The 17,706-nt window shown below is 46.0% G+C and overlaps 8 protein-coding genes across 8 annotated transcripts; 6 read left to right on the forward strand and 2 right to left on the reverse strand.

The window, feature by feature from the left end:
• Positions 1-1,512: 1,512 nt before the first annotated feature.
• L203_104156 (uncharacterized protein) lies at positions 1,513-2,001 on the forward strand (the record flags this gene model as incomplete). Its single annotated transcript, XM_066213544.1, has 1 exon — positions 1,513-2,001. The coding sequence occupies one exon, from the start codon at positions 1,513-1,515 to the stop codon at positions 1,999-2,001; it is 489 nt and encodes a 162-aa protein (XP_066069641.1).
• Positions 2,002-3,101: 1,100 nt separating this feature from the next.
• Positions 3,102-3,944, forward strand: L203_104157 (uncharacterized protein; the record flags this gene model as incomplete). Its single annotated transcript, XM_066213545.1, has 1 exon — positions 3,102-3,944. One exon carries the CDS (start codon positions 3,102-3,104, stop codon positions 3,942-3,944), a length of 843 nt encoding a protein of 280 aa, XP_066069642.1.
• A 1,991-nt stretch (positions 3,945-5,935) lies between these two features.
• L203_104158 (uncharacterized protein) lies at positions 5,936-6,322 on the forward strand (the record flags this gene model as incomplete). The annotated part of the gene is made up of 1 exon (XM_066213546.1): positions 5,936-6,322. The coding sequence occupies one exon, from the start codon at positions 5,936-5,938 to the stop codon at positions 6,320-6,322; it is 387 nt and encodes a 128-aa protein (XP_066069643.1).
• A 184-nt stretch (positions 6,323-6,506) lies between these two features.
• L203_104159 (uncharacterized protein) lies at positions 6,507-7,001 on the reverse strand (the record flags this gene model as incomplete). The annotated part of the gene is made up of 1 exon (XM_066213547.1): positions 6,507-7,001. One exon carries the CDS (start codon positions 6,999-7,001, stop codon positions 6,507-6,509), a length of 495 nt encoding a protein of 164 aa, XP_066069644.1.
• Positions 7,002-8,729: 1,728 nt separating this feature from the next.
• Positions 8,730-9,181, forward strand: L203_104160 (uncharacterized protein; the record flags this gene model as incomplete). The annotated part of the gene is made up of 3 exons (XM_066213548.1): positions 8,730-8,921; positions 9,062-9,095; positions 9,156-9,181. The coding sequence occupies 3 exons, from the start codon at positions 8,730-8,732 to the stop codon at positions 9,179-9,181; spliced, it is 252 nt and encodes an 83-aa protein (XP_066069645.1).
• A 1,340-nt stretch (positions 9,182-10,521) lies between these two features.
• Positions 10,522-11,255, forward strand: L203_104161 (uncharacterized protein; the record flags this gene model as incomplete). The annotated part of the gene is made up of 5 exons (XM_066213549.1): positions 10,522-10,547; positions 10,597-10,788; positions 10,938-10,982; positions 11,066-11,080; positions 11,162-11,255. 5 exons carry the CDS (start codon positions 10,522-10,524, stop codon positions 11,253-11,255), a joined length of 372 nt encoding a protein of 123 aa, XP_066069646.1.
• Positions 11,256-12,080: 825 nt separating this feature from the next.
• On the reverse strand, positions 12,081-16,044 carry L203_104162 (uncharacterized protein; the record flags this gene model as incomplete). Its single annotated transcript, XM_066213550.1, has 9 exons — positions 12,081-12,612; positions 12,709-12,808; positions 12,934-13,024; positions 13,084-13,437; positions 13,512-13,631; positions 13,693-15,013; positions 15,109-15,280; positions 15,345-15,746; positions 15,795-16,044. The coding sequence occupies 9 exons, from the start codon at positions 16,042-16,044 to the stop codon at positions 12,081-12,083; spliced, it is 3,342 nt and encodes a 1,113-aa protein (XP_066069647.1).
• Positions 16,045-16,214: 170 nt separating this feature from the next.
• L203_104163 (uncharacterized protein) lies at positions 16,215-17,668 on the forward strand (the record flags this gene model as incomplete). The annotated part of the gene is made up of 6 exons (XM_066213551.1): positions 16,215-16,227; positions 16,275-16,306; positions 16,351-16,416; positions 16,465-16,596; positions 16,651-16,782; positions 16,826-17,668. 6 exons carry the CDS (start codon positions 16,215-16,217, stop codon positions 17,666-17,668), a joined length of 1,218 nt encoding a protein of 405 aa, XP_066069648.1.
• Between the last annotated feature and the right edge of the window lie 38 nt (positions 17,669-17,706).

Below are 17,706 nucleotides of genomic sequence, written 5' to 3' on the forward strand. Positions count from 1 at the left end.
GGTCCGTAGGGTCGGTGTCGTGGCGTTTTGTTTCTGGCGCACGTATGGCAGCATGTTTAGTAGCAAACGCTCTCATGCTCGGAAAGAAACAATACCTAGATAACAAATTGTAAGTCTTGCTTTAGCCGAGGTGGTCTGAAGTTGGTGCATTGTGCGCTTGACAGCACAAATCGAGCTAGAATTGGTGGTTGTTTGGATTATATGTTTTATTGTTGCAGAGATTTATGTCATTTTGGAGCGAGAAAGAGGTGATTTTGGTTGCAATATCGGCTGGACGTATCTTTGCTGCATCCTGGAGATACGGCAGTATTCCTTGGCTAGTTGGATCTTGTGGTGGAAGCGGATTAATTCGATCTGTCATGACTGAAATGCTGGAAGCTGCTACTACCCTAAATACGTGCTGTCCTACTTCACCTACCGTTCAGTCAACGGTTGTGACACAATGAGGTATCAGCGTGGTACCCATTCGATCTGCTTGTTGTCTTTGTCTTTTTATATAGAGAGCTGTTGATAGATTGTGTGATCCTCTTCGAGAATCTATCATCATATGTTGTCTTCTATTATCTATTATCAATATCTACTACACGACATTCAGACTACTCTTAGCCGAAACACCTACCATCCGGTTTTCCTGCTACCCCTTCCGTCAATCGTACCTCTCTCGGACGCAGCGGTATTGCGTCCTGTTAGTCCACCCTGTCTGGCTTCCGCTTAAGCTAGCCGGGGTATAACAGATGCGTAAGACTAATTCTCTTGTGCTCTTTGAGCGTAGGGACTTGCCACTGGAGGACCAGATTCGTAAACTACCCTTGTAGTATAGGGCAGGACCTATTGTACTTTAAAAAAGGATAAACTGGGTTTTCCTCCAATGAAACTGAATACTGTCTATTTTGTTGATAGCCGTTAAGCGACGAGACTCATAAACTGTCGGTGTAAGGTTAATTGTGTTATATATATTTGCATGTAAAAGTAGTATAGATAAAGTAAAACGTTTTAAGAGAGAAGCGAGTAAAGCCATAACGTGACCTGGTAGATAGATCACTGCTCTTTTATTTGGACACATACAAAGACACAATTCTTGTGTGCCATGAATGATCCAGTCAAACTTCAATTACCAATGTACACAGCTAATATTTTCCTTGCCAGATCTGCTTTGTTGTTTATTATGCTGGTATCCGTTGTAGTCATTTTACCCTCTGTACAGCTTTTGAGATAGACATATAATATAGCACATTTCTCTAGTCTTCTCAGAGATGAATCATAGGTCTTAATCTTCGCTTTACAATTACTCCCAATTCCTTTTCTAATATCTCAAGTTTCGATTCTACCTTGTTGTTTCAGTACCGCATCGTACGTACATTGGCGCGACGACAAAGAGGCACTACTCGATACAAACCTTGGCGCTGCTCTAATGACCGGCTGAGCGAAAGGTGGTTCAAGACGTCCAGCTCCAGTGTTCAACGGATTATAAGTGGCAGAATTCAGCTCGCAGCTGCCAAAGGCTGCGACGCAATGGATGCTGATAACATTGACGGCCATGTAGGTACTGTGAAAATCAATGCTGGGGCTGTAGAGTTAATGACCCAATGCCGGAACCATGACACCCGCCTGGGGCTCACCCAAGACGATGCGGTAGATTTTGTGCGGTTTCTCGCGAAAGCGCCTCTCTCTCACAACATGTCTCTCGGGCTGAATAATGCTATCGAGATCGCTCCCAAGGTCTTGGACGTAACTGCGTTTGCCGTCAACGAGCAATGCGTCGAGTACAGCGAATGCAAAACGCTGTCGGTGTTTGTTGACGCCAACGAGGCAGTGTTGCACATTGAGTATCCCAGAGAACCAATCGACGTACATTCAACTGCAAACTCGTGCCCGCGGCATGACACCGGTGTCGATTTGCATGCGTTGAGTATAGCTTTGAAGAAAAAGAAGCCTAGACGATTGGGTTGGGTGTTGTCCGTCGTCAAGAAAAACGCCATCGACATCGCTCAGTATACATAGTCCATTCCTGAGCGTCCAAACATATGTATAGACATCTTTTTGGTATCTCTGGTTCTCTTTACCACTTTGTACAAGCTAAACAGTAACCAATCAAGGTTGATCCACCTTCCACATTATAGTCATAACCACCGTTCTCTTTATTCCTATGGTTTACATATACACATATACACAGTGACATTTAAAGGGTCTGATTTTGTCTTTAGCACTTCACATGCTAGAGTACCAGTGGCCTATTACAATGACATTACATTTCACCAGTGCGTTAGTCAGTCCGAAGGGCATTACTTGGTACTCTTAAAGACCGTAGTGCGTTCTGAATGCTGTTTTCCACTCGTCGCCTGCCTTGATGCGTACCATCTGATACGCAGCACGGAGGTCGATGGTTGTGAACCAAGATGCCTCCTTCTGTCGGTCCAACGATTCTTGACTGAGTGGTAGTGGGTACTGATTCTTGATCGCGATCTTGTTGAGCTGACGGTAATCTGCACACCGTCTCAGCGATCCGGCTGGTTTTTTGAAAAACCCAATAGGCGATCCCACCGGACTGGTGCTTGGTCGAATGAAGCCTTTTCTCAGATTCTGCCGTAATCTTGGAATGATGACGTGGAATATAGGCCACAAATAACAATACAACTCCGACTGCATTAGGGTGACCTTTTCGTTCAAAGCGTGGTTTTCATCGTTCGTGTTTTTCTTGACACTATCCTTTCCTGGCCGTAATTCTGACACACGTATCGTTTCAATGATTCACATCTTCTCGATAATCTCATTTACTTTTTTCAATCTGCGCACAAAACATACGTCCGCCGATGGATATTCATCAAAAGAAACTCCCACCTGTAATGCCGACTTTTCAAATATCACTTAAGTTGCCATTCCTCCTTTGTGTCGCTCGGCTTGTAAAAGTGAGACATTGCGTCTTCACTTACCAAAGCAGCTCGAGAGAAAGGGAGCGCGGAGGTGTGCTTGGAGCTGAGTATTAAATTATGTGTATAAAGAGGACACAGTGGGAGACCATGCAGCAGCAATCTTGACATTTTGCAAGACAGCAAACACCCCCAGCTACATCCTGTCGAAACCCAAAGCCCGAAAAATTGACCATGTCCCAGCGAAACTATCTTTCCTCCAAGTTATCGACTGAAAAATTGAGGGATGATAAAGGTTCCACTGCATCCTTGGAGCAATCAAGGCTATCTGTCGCATCTCTTCCCCCCTATTCGGATTATGCGTTGGGAAGTTTATCGGAAAACCCAACGGTCAGTATGTATCAAAGATATCATATAGACTATCCCGAAAACAGGAGTATTTATTGTACCTCTTTTATCGGCGATCCTGAGCATAGTTGTATCAGGACCGCAGACGATGACGGTGACAGAAGAATCCTTCGGCCCCCCTATGTAGCAAAGGTGAAAGCTTTTACTGGCAACTCGACTCAATGGTCTGCTGCAGATAAGCGTTCGTTCAATCAAGCAATAGCAGACTGTGCGCGTAGTTTGCAAGGTAAAGAATTCGGGACAAACGCTAAAAAGATACACCCTGGTGATATGTATCTAGAAGACGACACTACATACGGAGAACAGATTGATTACTTGAATAAATGGATCCCAGTGTTAATCGACGCTGGAAGAATTACTGTGGAGGAAGTCGCAAAAAGATACAAAGAGCAAGGTGTCCCAATTGTTTTCCTCGACCCTGACGAGTTTAAAGAATTGACTGATTCACCACACTTTGAGGATTGTACGGGGTGGAATGACTCGAATGTTTGGGGGGAGGAAGATGATAATGGGGAGGGTTCTTCTAGGAATCCAACAACAAGAGCTGTGAGGGGTGCGCTGGATGCGCTGGGTGCGTTGAGTTCGGCGAGATCGGTGAGATCGGCAATAGGGGCCACAAAGAAAAAGATGAATTTTAGAGATGGGCGGTCGCGAGACAGTGGCCAGTAAGGCGGGGACTGGACTAGGAAGAGTTGAATGTCTCTGGCTTCACACTATGGATGGATGAATTGTCATGAATGATAACCATTGGGATTCTTTTTTATCGATCCACACAACTAATGTCTGCTTTACTGTTTACGGTTTACTGCCAGAATACGTGATTGAGTTGTGTAAACGATATGGAAAAGTCGAATAGTTGACTTGTTTATTCCCCGTCATCAAAGAATAACTGACTGGGCAGCTTTTACTAACCATTTTACCCTTCTTCTACATGCAATTCTACAAGCTCCAACAGGTTATGAGCCTCGATGTTTACCAACACTTTTATAGACAATTACACATGGGTACATGCATAACGACAAAAGCCTTGGATACCTTAAGTGCCACAGGTCCTGCCCGTCATCAAGAGTGGTGAATGAATTTGGCGAACCCCAGTGAGACAAGCGACAGCGTGTCAGGACACTCAATTGATGTAGGGTGTCTTGATAGTGAGTCACGTATATTGGATAGTTGAAGGATAATGATATAAGTAGCTTCATTCCATGATTCTCTAGGGAATCAATATTAATGAGCTGTCTTAAGGGTTAGTGATGACAAGTCGTCCCAACGAAGCCCCCAGAACACCCCAATGGTGATACAGCGCTCCAGGAGCCATCAGCAAACTTGCATAGCGTTCTGCAGAGTCATTCGGAGAGTCTTTCCGTCTCTTCAAGTAGTCCTCACTGTTCTTGATAGTCTACAGCATGTCTGCCAACAACGATGTTGTCGTTCACAAAGGTGTTGTCCTCACAGACTTGTAAAACTACGCGACGTGGGAGCTATCCGTCACCACGTACCTCGACGTTGCCGAGCCAGTCACATTCAGCAACACTCTCGCTCTGGAAGAAAAGCCAGAGTACACACGTCAGAGGCAAGCTTGTGCTCGTATCATTCAGTCACTCTCGCCGGAAATGCAACACAAGATGAATAAAGGATTTGGGTTAATTATTTATCGTAACTGATTCTTTCGGAAAAGTACCATTCAACCACCTAGCAAACCACTCTGGTCAATTCCTTACTCCCGTTTCACTATTGACCTGAGAATCTAGGATAGATCTACCAGTCTTCTTTCTCGCTTAACCACTTTGCGTGTTACTACCTATCCATCCTTTCCAATACTTTGGGAGCTTCTCTTGCGAAGAAGGCTCGCAAGAGAAGGCTATCTGAGTACTGAGTAACACGATCCAGCAATAAGAAATCTGCGTAGATGGAATGAAAGCTGATCGATCCAAGGGAGTGATCCATAATCGGCAACAGCTACGAAAGAAAGTAGGGTACAAAAACGAATAGTAATTCCCACGGTCCGTATTCATCACCATTTCGTCAGGATGGTGTACAAGGTGCGAATATAGGAGCACAAGTTACTGTGTATGCAGAGGCATGGTATAGTGGGTTAAGTTGGAGCGTGGCTGAAGGATGTAGGGCAGAATAGACACAAGGGATCGCGGTGGGTAGCTCCCAGGGCATGAATCTGATAGCTGCGTCCATCTATTCCAGATGCATACTGTGATAAGTCGCTCGTCCCAAGCACTCCCAGACCAAACCCCAGAATAACCTCACCCCCGACACTCCCTTCACATACACCGCCATATAGCCGATAGCACCCATCTCGGCTGGTTCCATTCTACCCCTCACTCCGCAAGCCCTCCTTCCGTTGTTCCAGCGTGGACACGTAAACCTCGCGCAGGATCGGGCAGGTGGACGAGGCCCGCACCACCGCGTCTGTGTCGAGCAAACGTCGGTCAAGCCGGATGTGCTCGACACTCGACCTCTCGCCTGTGTTTCGACAGCACCCACTGACACGTATCAAGCGGCCTACACCAGTCGTGCGCATGGCCAGCATCCACGTGTCATACTCTGGGTACTACACGGGATATAGCCCACACTCAACGATGCAAGCAATTGCATCGTTGTGACCTTTTTGGCTCAATGCATGTTAACTCATTCCTGGTATTCAACCCATGGCACCACGACGGCAGGGCTCTGTGGGTGGTCGCTCCACCGAGCCATCCCTCCGTCTCCTCCCATGTGCCGGTACCACGATGCACCGCGCCATCCCCCCTACACATCCCACACAAGACCGCAACGTCCTCCCGCCGCTAGCCCACGACCGTTTCGCTGCTGCATCGAAACGGACAGCTCTTTGCCAGTCCCCGTGCCAGTCTCCGATTGGGCTCGCTTCGCACCCATGCTTCCCTTCTCGCGCGCAACCAAGTTTCCCATCGACACCCATCCGCTCACGCATACAACGCAGCCCCATCGACCGAGCACCGTGGGTCATCCTTGCAATTGGCATGGGTTTGAGAGGGATGAGATCGACTGGACGACCAGTATGGGCCAGTGGTTGATACGGTCGAGCAGAATCAAACGTCGACTGCCTGCTCTTTACCTGGTGCCAAGTGGTAGCGGCAGAGACGGAACGATGCTTATGGACATGTACAGATGGTCAGAGATGAGACGTGCATAACGAGGGGTATATACATCACCAGATATCAATAGCGTGATTATGTAACGTTATTCATGACACATCTATCATCGACAACTGCTCGCGCCAGAGGCGCTCCACCCACCTGCCTGCATCAGTCCGCCTATTCCATCGCGGACTGCCTGGCACGACCGGGTAAATACGGTACTAGATTGACTCTCAGGTCTTTGGTCCTGAGAAGGAGCATAATCCGATTCCAAGTAATGCTGATACACCCCTCCCCGCACACGGCCTGTCTTTTCCAACTGCTCTCTGTCTGATTCGTAATGCTCCACTAATCTGCAGTATTCACTTGCCTCCTCCCACTTTGCATGAACGCTGTCGATGTCCTTTCTCAGTTCACTCACGCTATTGTTTAAGGGATCGTCTCCTGGTTCAAAACTGTTGCATATACCAATGACTGTTTGATAATCTTTTTCGGCTGGATATTTCGAGGACAAAAAAGTTTCAACAGTTGCCCGATTGTTTAGAGCTGAACACGAGGTGCTCGGAAGCGGCCATAATAGAGCAGTTTTTCTAAAGGCTGACCTTTGGTGTTTCATGGTGTCAAGACTGGGTCACTCGGGTGGTTACAGTGGTTATGCCCTTGGGACGAGATACTACTTAGTAGTTAGGATATGATATATAGAGACAGAAAGCTAGATTCATTCTCTGGGGTTGTGTCTCTGCGTTGTCTATCCTTATATACATCTTCTCCTGTCCAGTGTATCCAACCCAACACACAACCTCCACCATCCTTGCTTGCTGTGTTTCTGACACATGGCCTCTTCTTCAAGGTTTTTTATTTTACCTCTCATTTCTTCTCTCACTTTTGGTTGTTTTTCAGCGGTCGTTGTGTTCAGATACTCCGCCAAGTTGTCTTTAGTATCCCCATACACTTGCACCAACTTGTCCGTTGGCTCATTCACTGGCCGGCGTTTGTTCTCATTGGTGGTACAGGTTACATCGAGGGTTGGAGGTAACTTCGAGAAGTCAAACTCAACGTAACCCCCGGTTGCTACTGAAGTATTTGGCAGAGTTGACATGGTGGGTTCTGAAGCAACAACCCCCGACAGCTGCCAGTTATATTCGACCCCAGAAACAAACTGCCAGCCACCCAGCTCCGATGCAAACTCAAAAGAGGATGCGGTGGTTCAAACACTCCCTTCATGACGGCTTCCGGCCTTCCATCCTGCTTCCGCCATGTCTAAAGGGTACCACGCGGGGAGTCGCCTACACACGCCGTAGACGTGGTGAGACTCTAGGAGTGGTTAGGCGTTGTCATACGTTTCGTACATGGCGCTTGCTCGCGACGTTCCGGTTGTTGGCTCAACCCCAGCGTCGTTCTGTTTTCAAGCGTAGCAGGGGTACACGGTGTGTTTTGTTGGGCTTGCTGTATGGCGATGCTTGGTGTGTGTATCTTGGGTAGAGTCTATGTGTGTGGTGATGACAGTGAGGGTGAATGGCTTGGAGTCGTCCACAAGGTGCTGTTCAGCCTTGGCGGTACTAGACTGGATAGTCGTTCACCTGGCAGCTTCACGATGCAGTGGTGCTGATGTCAAGTACGTCTGTGTCGGGAGGATGTCCCTCTGCTGCACGACGGGTTGTGTCTTGCTTATCTTGATGGAATCGGTGGCGGGTTATTTACCATGGGTGGTGGTTAATAACGCGTCATGACAATACACCTTTGCGAGGTGTGAAGGAATACTTGTTGCTTTATTATTCCCAAACGGTTTCCATTGTACATTTGCTTTGTTGATATAGACGTTTTCTTTCAACGGGGCATGTCGACAGGATACAGTGGCGTTGGAAAGGTTTCTCTGCGCTTGCAGCTTTTGTTGATGTTTGGTGACAGCTGAGTCTCTGGACGCAGAGAGGGTGGTGCATTGGGGCTGCTTTTAGTTATTCTTCAGCGACGAATGATGCTACGGGTCAGGTGGGTATACGCTTGTTCGACTGGGGTTGTGTCGATTTCTATCGAATGTATCGCTCAGTGATATAGGAAATGTGGGTGGAATGTGTGGCACTCTTGAAGAGTTGCTCTATCCCGCTGCCATGCGATACCGCTTGTTGAACTCGCCTCGAGCCGTGTACAGGTCTCTCTGATCCGCGTTGCAGCGAAACACTCTCATCACTCACCGTCATGCTCCATTTCCGGCTTGAAGGCGGTCAGTGTTGGAGTTGCAAGCGTTGTAGGAATGTCCCATGATCTTGCGTCGTTTCGTGCGTAAAAGGCGGTATGATACGTTTCAGGTGTGCATTGGATTACCAGCAAACAACAAACTGGCAACATGCCCCAAACACAACTGTCCTCAGCAGGTCGTCAGGTCGCCTTGGGGAGTTTACATCGGGTCTTTCGACATGGCATGATCTTGTACAGAGACGCAACCACTCAAGCGTTAGATCCAGGTGCCCTTGTCTTGTCCATCGTGGAGACTGGTGAGCTGGGAGAATGCAGCAGGGCTCAGATCAACGTCGTTGATGTACATCCCATACACTGGTCGACCACAACGGCTTGAACCTTTTTACCAGTCTGACTAGGGTCGTCGGCTACTGTACGATGGGAGATGGCTGCATGGAGACGGACCGTTGGATAGACAACTGTGATGGTCTTGTCACATAGGGGCGTGTCGGCATCACATCGAAAATGACTGAGGGTGAGGACCATGTCCGAGTCAGTGCTTGTTTGTCCACAAGAACCTAACGCGGGGTTAAAGTGAGACTGGAGAAAGCGTCAAAGTAGGATGGGTTCCTTGACTGTAGGCGCACTCCCCAGCAAACGGTCCATCCCGCCTCTCAGCAGCAGGAGCGGCAAAGACTGCAGTGTTTCAACTTTGGAATGATGCCAGGGAGTACAGCCAATGAATGATAATGCAACCAACGTTGCATGGTGGTGACGTTTTGGTACAGAGCGTGGATTCTAATGATGGCTATTATTCATGACACCTAGATGGCTTGTGAATACTTTTCGGTCCGCTGCTGGCTCTGTTGCAACGATATGGCTTATTGTTTTTTACGCTAGATATTTTTACTCTTCTTTGGTCAGCACCTCAACACAGGAGCTTGAACGCTTGGCTAGACCCTCTTTCAACATACACCATAGTTTTGGCCCGATACATAAGAGTGTCTCTTAGCTATGGATCGGTTTGACCTCGAGCGTAGAAGCTGAGACTAGAAACGGTATCCAATTGCTTTCTAAAATATTGTCTCCTCTGGCTATGTTTCGCCGGCTGCATGTAAACGAAACTACGTGCTCAACCTGCCAGGGGGATCACTTGGCAATGCCTCCAGTCACTGAACGAGCTTGAGGTTCGTCAACCAGAGATGGAATCTTATACTGAGATGTGATGTAGGTCGAGTGACCTTTTGACAGTCACTGATGAAGCGATAACAATCTTTCTTCTGGTGAGTTGAGGAATAAGGATCTGTTTTTTGCGGCTAAAAGTCAACACCGTGAGCGAGATGATCCCAACTCTTTTCTATATCTTATCTCAAGTCGCACTAGGTCGCTTTTGGCGTACAACATGACTCTCCATCGTTATCAAAAGCTGAAGGCAAGAGAATTGCCAAGTTTTTGAGGTTACAATGACATGATTATCTTCTGCCGCGAAGAAGAATTCCATAAACGGTTGGTTCAGCCGCTCCAAATTCGTTGGCATTTACTCCTAGAATTAAGCATTCTGGGCAACATACTGGGCGTAGGTATACTCGGCGTGGGTATACTCAGCGTAGATATACTCAGCGTAGATATACTTTCCTAGACGAAATGGTTAGCAAGTCGACACTTGTTTAGCAACATTACAACCCAAAGTAAAGAAAGAAACACTAAAACCAAGATGCAATATCTGAATATTGATAATATCCAACTCGTCTTATTTACTCTGAATCATATTTTAGCAGCCAAGCAGGTGGATATTGTGACGTCATTGGGATCCCACCTCCAACTTTCAATAGCTCTGATGGATATGACACAACGATAAAAAGAACAGGCGATAAATTACTTGTTAAGAGCAAATTGTTTTTTCTTTTTTTATTTATTTTTACTCTTGCCTCAAAAGCAAATTTACAAACGGATAAGAAACGATGGCTGACCAAGAGCCAACTCAACAGTGAGTCTTCCATATAACGTTTGAGACCAATTGTTGACGTTCTGGGTAGGCAGCTTGCTCGACGAGCAAACCCTCAACTTGACGAAAAGCGAGACGCTGCCCTTGGTCCTCTTCGCTCTCATAGAGTGCCTCTTCCCAACGAACTGGCTGAGCTCACCCCAGAAGAGCAACCTGGAGGAGGAAGGAAGAAGGACGACAACACTTTGAGCATCAACATCGCATTGGATCTCTTGGTTGAAGTGTAAGTATTGCCTTTGTGTCATTCTCATCTCCTTCATCTCTTCGCATTTATCTTTGAGCTGTATCAATGGGCGGTAAAGGGCTTCATTCATGATGAATCACTTGCTTCCTACGTTTTTGGTTTTAAAACAGTACTGATCCAATTTGCAGTCATCTCACTGCCCGAGTCAAAGGGGACATCACCATTGGCTTGATGTAAACGAATATCAATTGTTGACCATTTGATCATTGCTGGAGGGCCATGCATGGATATGACCTACTGTCTGATACGACTATAGAAAGGATAATGTAATGTAAGCGTCAATACTTGTATGGTTGAATGTAGTTTCACTTATACATCAGTTGTGACTATTTTCTCGGATGTTGCAACCCAGTATGAACTGCAAAGTGCTTCACTTGCCAATGGTACTTTACTTTGCTAAAACAGAAACTGAATTTTCATGTTTGGATGTACAGCAGTTCTTGTGAGAGTGACATACATTGGTACTTGTCAGCTTACAAGATCATGAATGTAAAGAGATGTTTTTATCAGTATCGATACGTGACTGAGAGATAATGCCTGCCGAAACTGATTACAAACGACCAATTCTATAAGCATAGAACGGTTGAGATTGAAAACATCTTTCTCTCCGTTTTAGGAATACAGTGCATCATACGGAACCCTTTTGCAATTTATAAGTAACAGCTTGCGACTCTTTTTTAAGTAGTCGCTTTTACTGTACCTACCGTCAGGACCATGGCAGGCAAAGAACAGTCAAGCACAGGATATTGCGTATGCCTCAGACATGGTATAATTGGTTGAACTAGGACTGGGCGAAGGACGCAAAAGCGTCAAAGATATAAGGAAAACATCGTGGCTGATAGATCCTCGGAAAACGAATCTTGATAGCTGTCTTCATCTATTTCAGATAAATATTCATAGATAACTCACTCGCCCCAAGCACTCCCAGCCCAAGTGGAAGAATAACCTTACTCCTGACACCCAAGTCTCAGAAAAACTTCTTCAATCTCTGAAATTGGACAACCAAACAGTTTTTTAAGAAAAATACATGTCTCAAATATCAACCGTACATGGTCAGCTATATCTACGAGCCCAAAAAGATGCACATATACAATGTTTTGATGTCCTACATCTAAGACTGAACAATGTGAAACAATTCACAAATTCGTTCAGTAAACTATTGATTCCAGACAAACGTTTTCTTTTCTTCTTTTTTTGACAACACGTTTGTCGTTTGCAACCAATCACGGATTCACTTATCCGGTTACCGCTGAAAAAATCTCGGAAATAGGTTATTCTCCTTGCCTATTCAGTATAAGCGCAGTTGAGGGAAGGAAGATTTCAGCAGGGCTTGATTCCTCTCGTTTGATAGTTAATTCAAATAGGGCATTGGCAAGCTGTCGCCACGATTTGATTCTAGTTGGGCTAGTTTCTGACGATGCCCGTTGTTTTAAATTAGAATCCCCTTGTAATTCAACGTCGTGGTCCGGGTGTCGTGCTGTATCATTGGCAATTTTTGAAGGCAAGAGATCACCTCTAGGCGGTTCATCCCTAACTGAACTGACATTTCTCCATCCGTTCACTGGTCCATATCCATTCAAACCTCCAACATCTCCACAATCCGGTGCTAGTAATTTTCTGTCATTACTCCAATAGGATAGCGAAGAGCGGCTGAATGGATCTTGTGATGCTTGTTGCAGAGAAGAAGAGTCGTGAGAAAGGGTAGGTGTTATGTCATGCGAATAGACAGGAAGGGATGAGGAAAGAGTCTCAGTAACGTTTTGTCGATGGTTACAATGTTCACGACATGAAAGCCAGGCGTACCTATACGATGTCAGTTTCAGAATTTGAAAGAAGTGCAAGTAGAAAGAACAAAGGCGCCACGATGTCTGCCAAGTAGTGAGACTCCAGTGAACATACCAGAGAACATTGTACAATTGTAAAACATCTTCTTTCCAAGCCTTGAGGTAATTCTCCTTTCTGAAGTCGCGAGACAACTTTTGACATCTTGAGACATTATCTATAGATCACATTCAGCTCAAACATAATTGCCAAGGATGTGTTTCAAGCAACAGTCAATTTCCCACTTGGTTCTTCTCATTTATCTTTGCTGAGATAAGGATAAAAAAAGAAGTAAAAACATACGAGGAGAAACAAAGTCGAGAGCAATCTTGATACAATCCGACAGATTGCACACTTGGTGGGCGCAACCAGCGGGTATAAAAATGGCTTGTCCCTGGGAATCCCAATTAGCCATTGCAAATACGTAGTGAATGTAATAATGAATCGGCTTGCAGGGTATTGATAAATCCTCCATCCCGCAACTCCCATCTTATCCCATAACTCCCTCCTCAATTGGCTATCCAGGTAGAATGTCTGACTATGGATGGGGTCGATGAAGCTGTGAGTTTTGCCGAATTTGTTTATTAGGAAATCTCTAATTTTGTCTGCATCTTCTACTCGATAAAGGTCCCAAACGGCACAGCCCAACGATCCGTCTGGGAGTGGCTCAGCATGAAACATGATATTGACAGCATCGGCAACGTCCATGTGTAGTCGAGTAGAACCAAATCCGCCTGGTAGCTCGCTAGCAGCAAAAGCAGCATACATTTTGGGACCAATATCGGGTCGGGTAGGACCCGGAGGGAACTATAAGTTATGATTATCGTCAATCTTCTTCCCATTTCCTCCATTTATTACATAGAGTTGGAGATTGAGCTTACATGCGAGTACAAATTCAATACTCCGTCTCTTCTCGTGTAGTCTGGCACAGGCAATGCCCTACAAAAATCCACATACAGCTCTGGGCATGCGCTTTGAAACTCGTCTTCTGGAGGCCAATCCTACGGCTCATATATCAGCATTCTTCTCGCTAGCGCTCTAGTAGACGAGTGTCCCTCTCACGTTGAGTTTCAAAACTGCTTGTTCCTTGCCTTCTTCAACTTTCCTACGTCCGAACATCTCAAAGAACTCTCCGACCATTCCTTCCATATAACAGTCTGTTTGGCAATCAACAAGTGAACACTCTTGTTTCTCGAATTGCTTTGCAAACCTTCCCGGTGTCCATTGCTCTTTCATCAAACTACTCAGTTCATTTACGACAATGGGTTCTCCACGAGACCATAAGGCGTGAAAGGTTGGGTTGTCGAGCGCAAGGGTTGAAATAAGGACGAAAGGCTGTGACTGACGTTGAAGACCAGCGGGATCGATAGGATCCATCAAAGAAGACCCAAAGGGAGAAGGAAGAAGAGTGGTCTTGACGAACGTGTAACGGGAATCCAAATCAGGAAGAGAAATTGTCCAAGGGTACAATGAAATTGACCGTGAGGTATTTTCTAACTTGGGACATAATTCAGGCGTTGCTCTTCTAAAGGTTTGGGAGAGTTGTTTTGCCTCTGGTTCTACCTTCTCTTCCACATCACATATTGAATCCTTTAAGCGCTTGATTGAATCTTCCACATTTCTTTCTATTTTCGATTCTGACTCGTTTGCCAAGCATCTCATTGTCGTATCGTTCATCCATTCGTTCAGTACTCTCTTCACTTCCACATCGTCCGTCAGACCCATAGCATTAATGACATGTTTCCTAGCCGTTTCCCCCACAATTTTTTTTAAATCACCTGTCACGTTATGTATGACAAGCTCGCTTAGATCCAGCCAATGTCCTTTTAGCTCTTCTCTTCCAAATCTTGACACTGGCTGCAAATCTTTCCTCACATGCCAAACCAAGGCCTTTTCTCCTCTCCTCTTTGATACCTCAACAAAACTTCTATTCTCTTTGTTACCATTCCTCACTGCGTTAGGCGTTGATTGGTAGTTGCATTTGAGTAGCCTTGGTCTTGCTGCATCCGACAACGGCCATGGGCTGTCTTTAATGTGAGACATGTCATCTGGAAAATATCTCTCACACTGCAGGCAGTAATCGCGACCACATTTTTTACAAAACCACCACCCTCCAAAGATTGTTGTGCTACAAAAGTCGCATACACTTCTCTGCTTTGAGCTATCCATTCCTCGTTTAATGACGTCTCCGTGTGAGAAGATGTGTCTGCTTTCAGACGTGATGAGTGGAAGCAGTAAAGGGGCAACGATTGATTCAATGTAAGAAACATGGAGAACTGTGAAAGAAGCGCTGAATTTTGTTGGAAGAGGGGTGACGTACGGAGGAGATGGAGTACTGGCAAATGAGCCAGGACCAACAATTTCCGTTGTATGCGGATCAATACTGGCATTTATCAACTTTTGTCTGGTTTTTTTCAAAAAAAACCTGTCTCAAGGCAAACCGATACTCAATTGACACAAGCCAGTATAGATACTCACGGGAAAACCCTATAATCCCTAAATCTACAACAGTCCCCTGGTAACTTGCTTATACATTGCGTACACTTGCCCCACTTTGCATATCTCGGTCGTTGACAGGGTGCAAGTTGAAACTCATGGCTCTTGCCAAGAAGAAGCTTCCGTATTTGAGACTCAGACATGATTTTGCCTCCTACCATTCCCCAAATCAGTATTGGCATACTGCAAAGCAGCAAGAAGATGGCAATACCACATACGAGTTGTGACCTTTTCAGGCCCTCTCACTCGTCTTCCTGTTCCGGTTGGATCAACTACTCCACGCAAATTCTTTCCACATTTCAATCTCTTTTTCTTTTGATCGTCATTTTCCTCAACCTTGAGCATGTCTTTTATGGTGCCTTCACGACACACCTTCGGCCTTTTCCTCGAGTTTTGGCTGGGCTCTGCTTCGTGCGAATGATGTGAAGACGGTAAGGAAGGGTAGGAGGGGAGTGGTGGAAGATGTTCGATAGTTAATGATGATTCAGCCTGTCTAGGTTCAGCAATGCTTGACAGCTGTGGCGAAGCGGGCGGAAGAGATGTTTTAGTATTAGCAGGAGATAGCTCGAAAGTATCTGGTAAATCTGGAAGATCTGACAGAGGAGAGCCTGTTATGTCTCCTGCTTTGTTATCAGTACACTTTGGTGGTTATAATACGGATAACACACGTTGCGGCCTGTTAGCATCCATAACTTTTTTATCATGCTCTTCAGTAGCCATGGCCTCGCCTTGCGTTTCCTGTTCTTCTCCTGGCCGGATGATGGATTTATCGTTTTGTTCATTCTCGCCTGGTTGAAGCGATGTTATGAGTTCCATCATTCTGCTGTAGTCCTCCTTTTCTCCCTCCCCTTCTGAATGTTGATGATAAAAATTGACCACAGCTTGGATTGGAGTCAACTTGCTCTGTTTTTCAATCATTTCAACGTTTCTCTCAATACATTCTCTATTTATCATAAAAGAATGAAGAATTAAGTGGCAAGGCGGAGGTCGCCGTAGTGGAGGTGAGCCTGATACTCGCATTGTGAACTACCTTTTCAACTCCAACTTTGTTTCTTTTCTTTTTTTCTCTTCTCTATCATTAATGCAATATGGCCGATATTGGTTAGTATCATTCATCTCTCTGCTGGATCAAGCTAACTAATGGCTAGGAATGAGGGGCTCAAGCGCCTCCCAGGATATCGTTAGTTTTCTCTCTCCCGCTTTTCTTGAACTTACATATTACAGAGATTCAAAGATAAAGTTGCTCAAAGCATCAAAGCTACAAAGTTTCCCAAACACTTTTCGGAAAAGGTGATGATAAATAGTCTGTATAGCTTGATTGCTGATGTCCTCGGCTAGGTCGACCTCCGCAAAGTAAATATATCTGTGTTGCGCCCATGGATAGCAGAGAAAATCACAGCCTTACTCAAAGTTGAAGATGACATTGTCGTCGAATATGTTTTTGGTATGCTTGAGGATAATGATAACCCGGTAATTCCGTTCTTTACTTTTGCATCCTACAATAATGTTGACACTTTGATCCAGACTCCCGATCCAAAGCAAATGCAAGTCTCCCTTGTAGGCTTCATGGACAAATTCGGTGCTGCGGCATTCATGGATCAACTCTGGAAATTGCTCTTATCTGCTCAAAAGACTGTTGGCGGAGTACCAGCGGAGGTTCGTAGATTCACTTCTATGCGCTCATGTCTAATTTCTGCAGTTCATCGAGGCAAAAAAGGCAGAATTACAAGCTCAACAAGCATTGAAACAATCTACCAGCCCTACGGGCCGCCCTGCTCGGCCCAGTGCTGATGAATACCTGAATGCGGATCTAGATCCACATCTAACCTCTGATCGTGCTTCTCCACCTCGTGGGTATCAGGACCGCGATTACCATTCGCGTAATCAAGGCCGAGATAGAGATAGGAGATATGGCTTTAAAGATGATGGGTATGGAAGGCGTGGTAGCCGAGGCGGACGACCGAGTGGTGTGAATAGGTTTGCAGATAGATCACGAGACAACGGCTATGCTAGTCGTGCCGCCTTCAAAGGCGAACACCCTCCTTATGGACGTGACCAGTCGCCGCCATATTCTCGTACTAGTGCAAGACGTTCGCCGCCTCGCCGTCGTCCCACGCCTCCTCGTCGCCTCTCGCCCTCACCCCAGCGTAGACCACGCTCAGTCTCCAGATCCATCTCTCCACCTTTAAGAGCAGAACGTGGCCGCCCGAGGCCGCGGACACTGACACCACCCTCTCCTCGGGCGGTGCAAAACAGGCTTTCCCCTCATAGACGATCCGTTTCGGTGTCTCGATCTCGTTCTCCAGATCGCCGACGCCGCCGAGTCTCTCCTTCTCTATCACCTTATCACAGTACAGGATCATCCTCTCCACGAAGACGACGCTCCTATGGTTCAAGCAGAAACAGAAACAGAAGTGTCACGCCGCAGATGAGAAACAAAAGAGACTATACACCGACTCCTTCACGTAGTCCGAGTCCAAGGAGTCGCAGTATCAGCCCGAGAAGAGAGCCAGGGAGAAGGAATAATGGTCGGCGGGAATGATTCTCTTTCTAGTTGTCAACATGCCTGTTGTGTAAGGT

Source organism: Cryptococcus depauperatus, chromosome 5 (assembly GCF_001720195.1).
Source record: "Cryptococcus depauperatus CBS 7841 chromosome 5, complete sequence".
NCBI classification, from domain to species: Eukaryota; Fungi; Basidiomycota; class Tremellomycetes; order Tremellales; family Cryptococcaceae; genus Cryptococcus; species Cryptococcus depauperatus.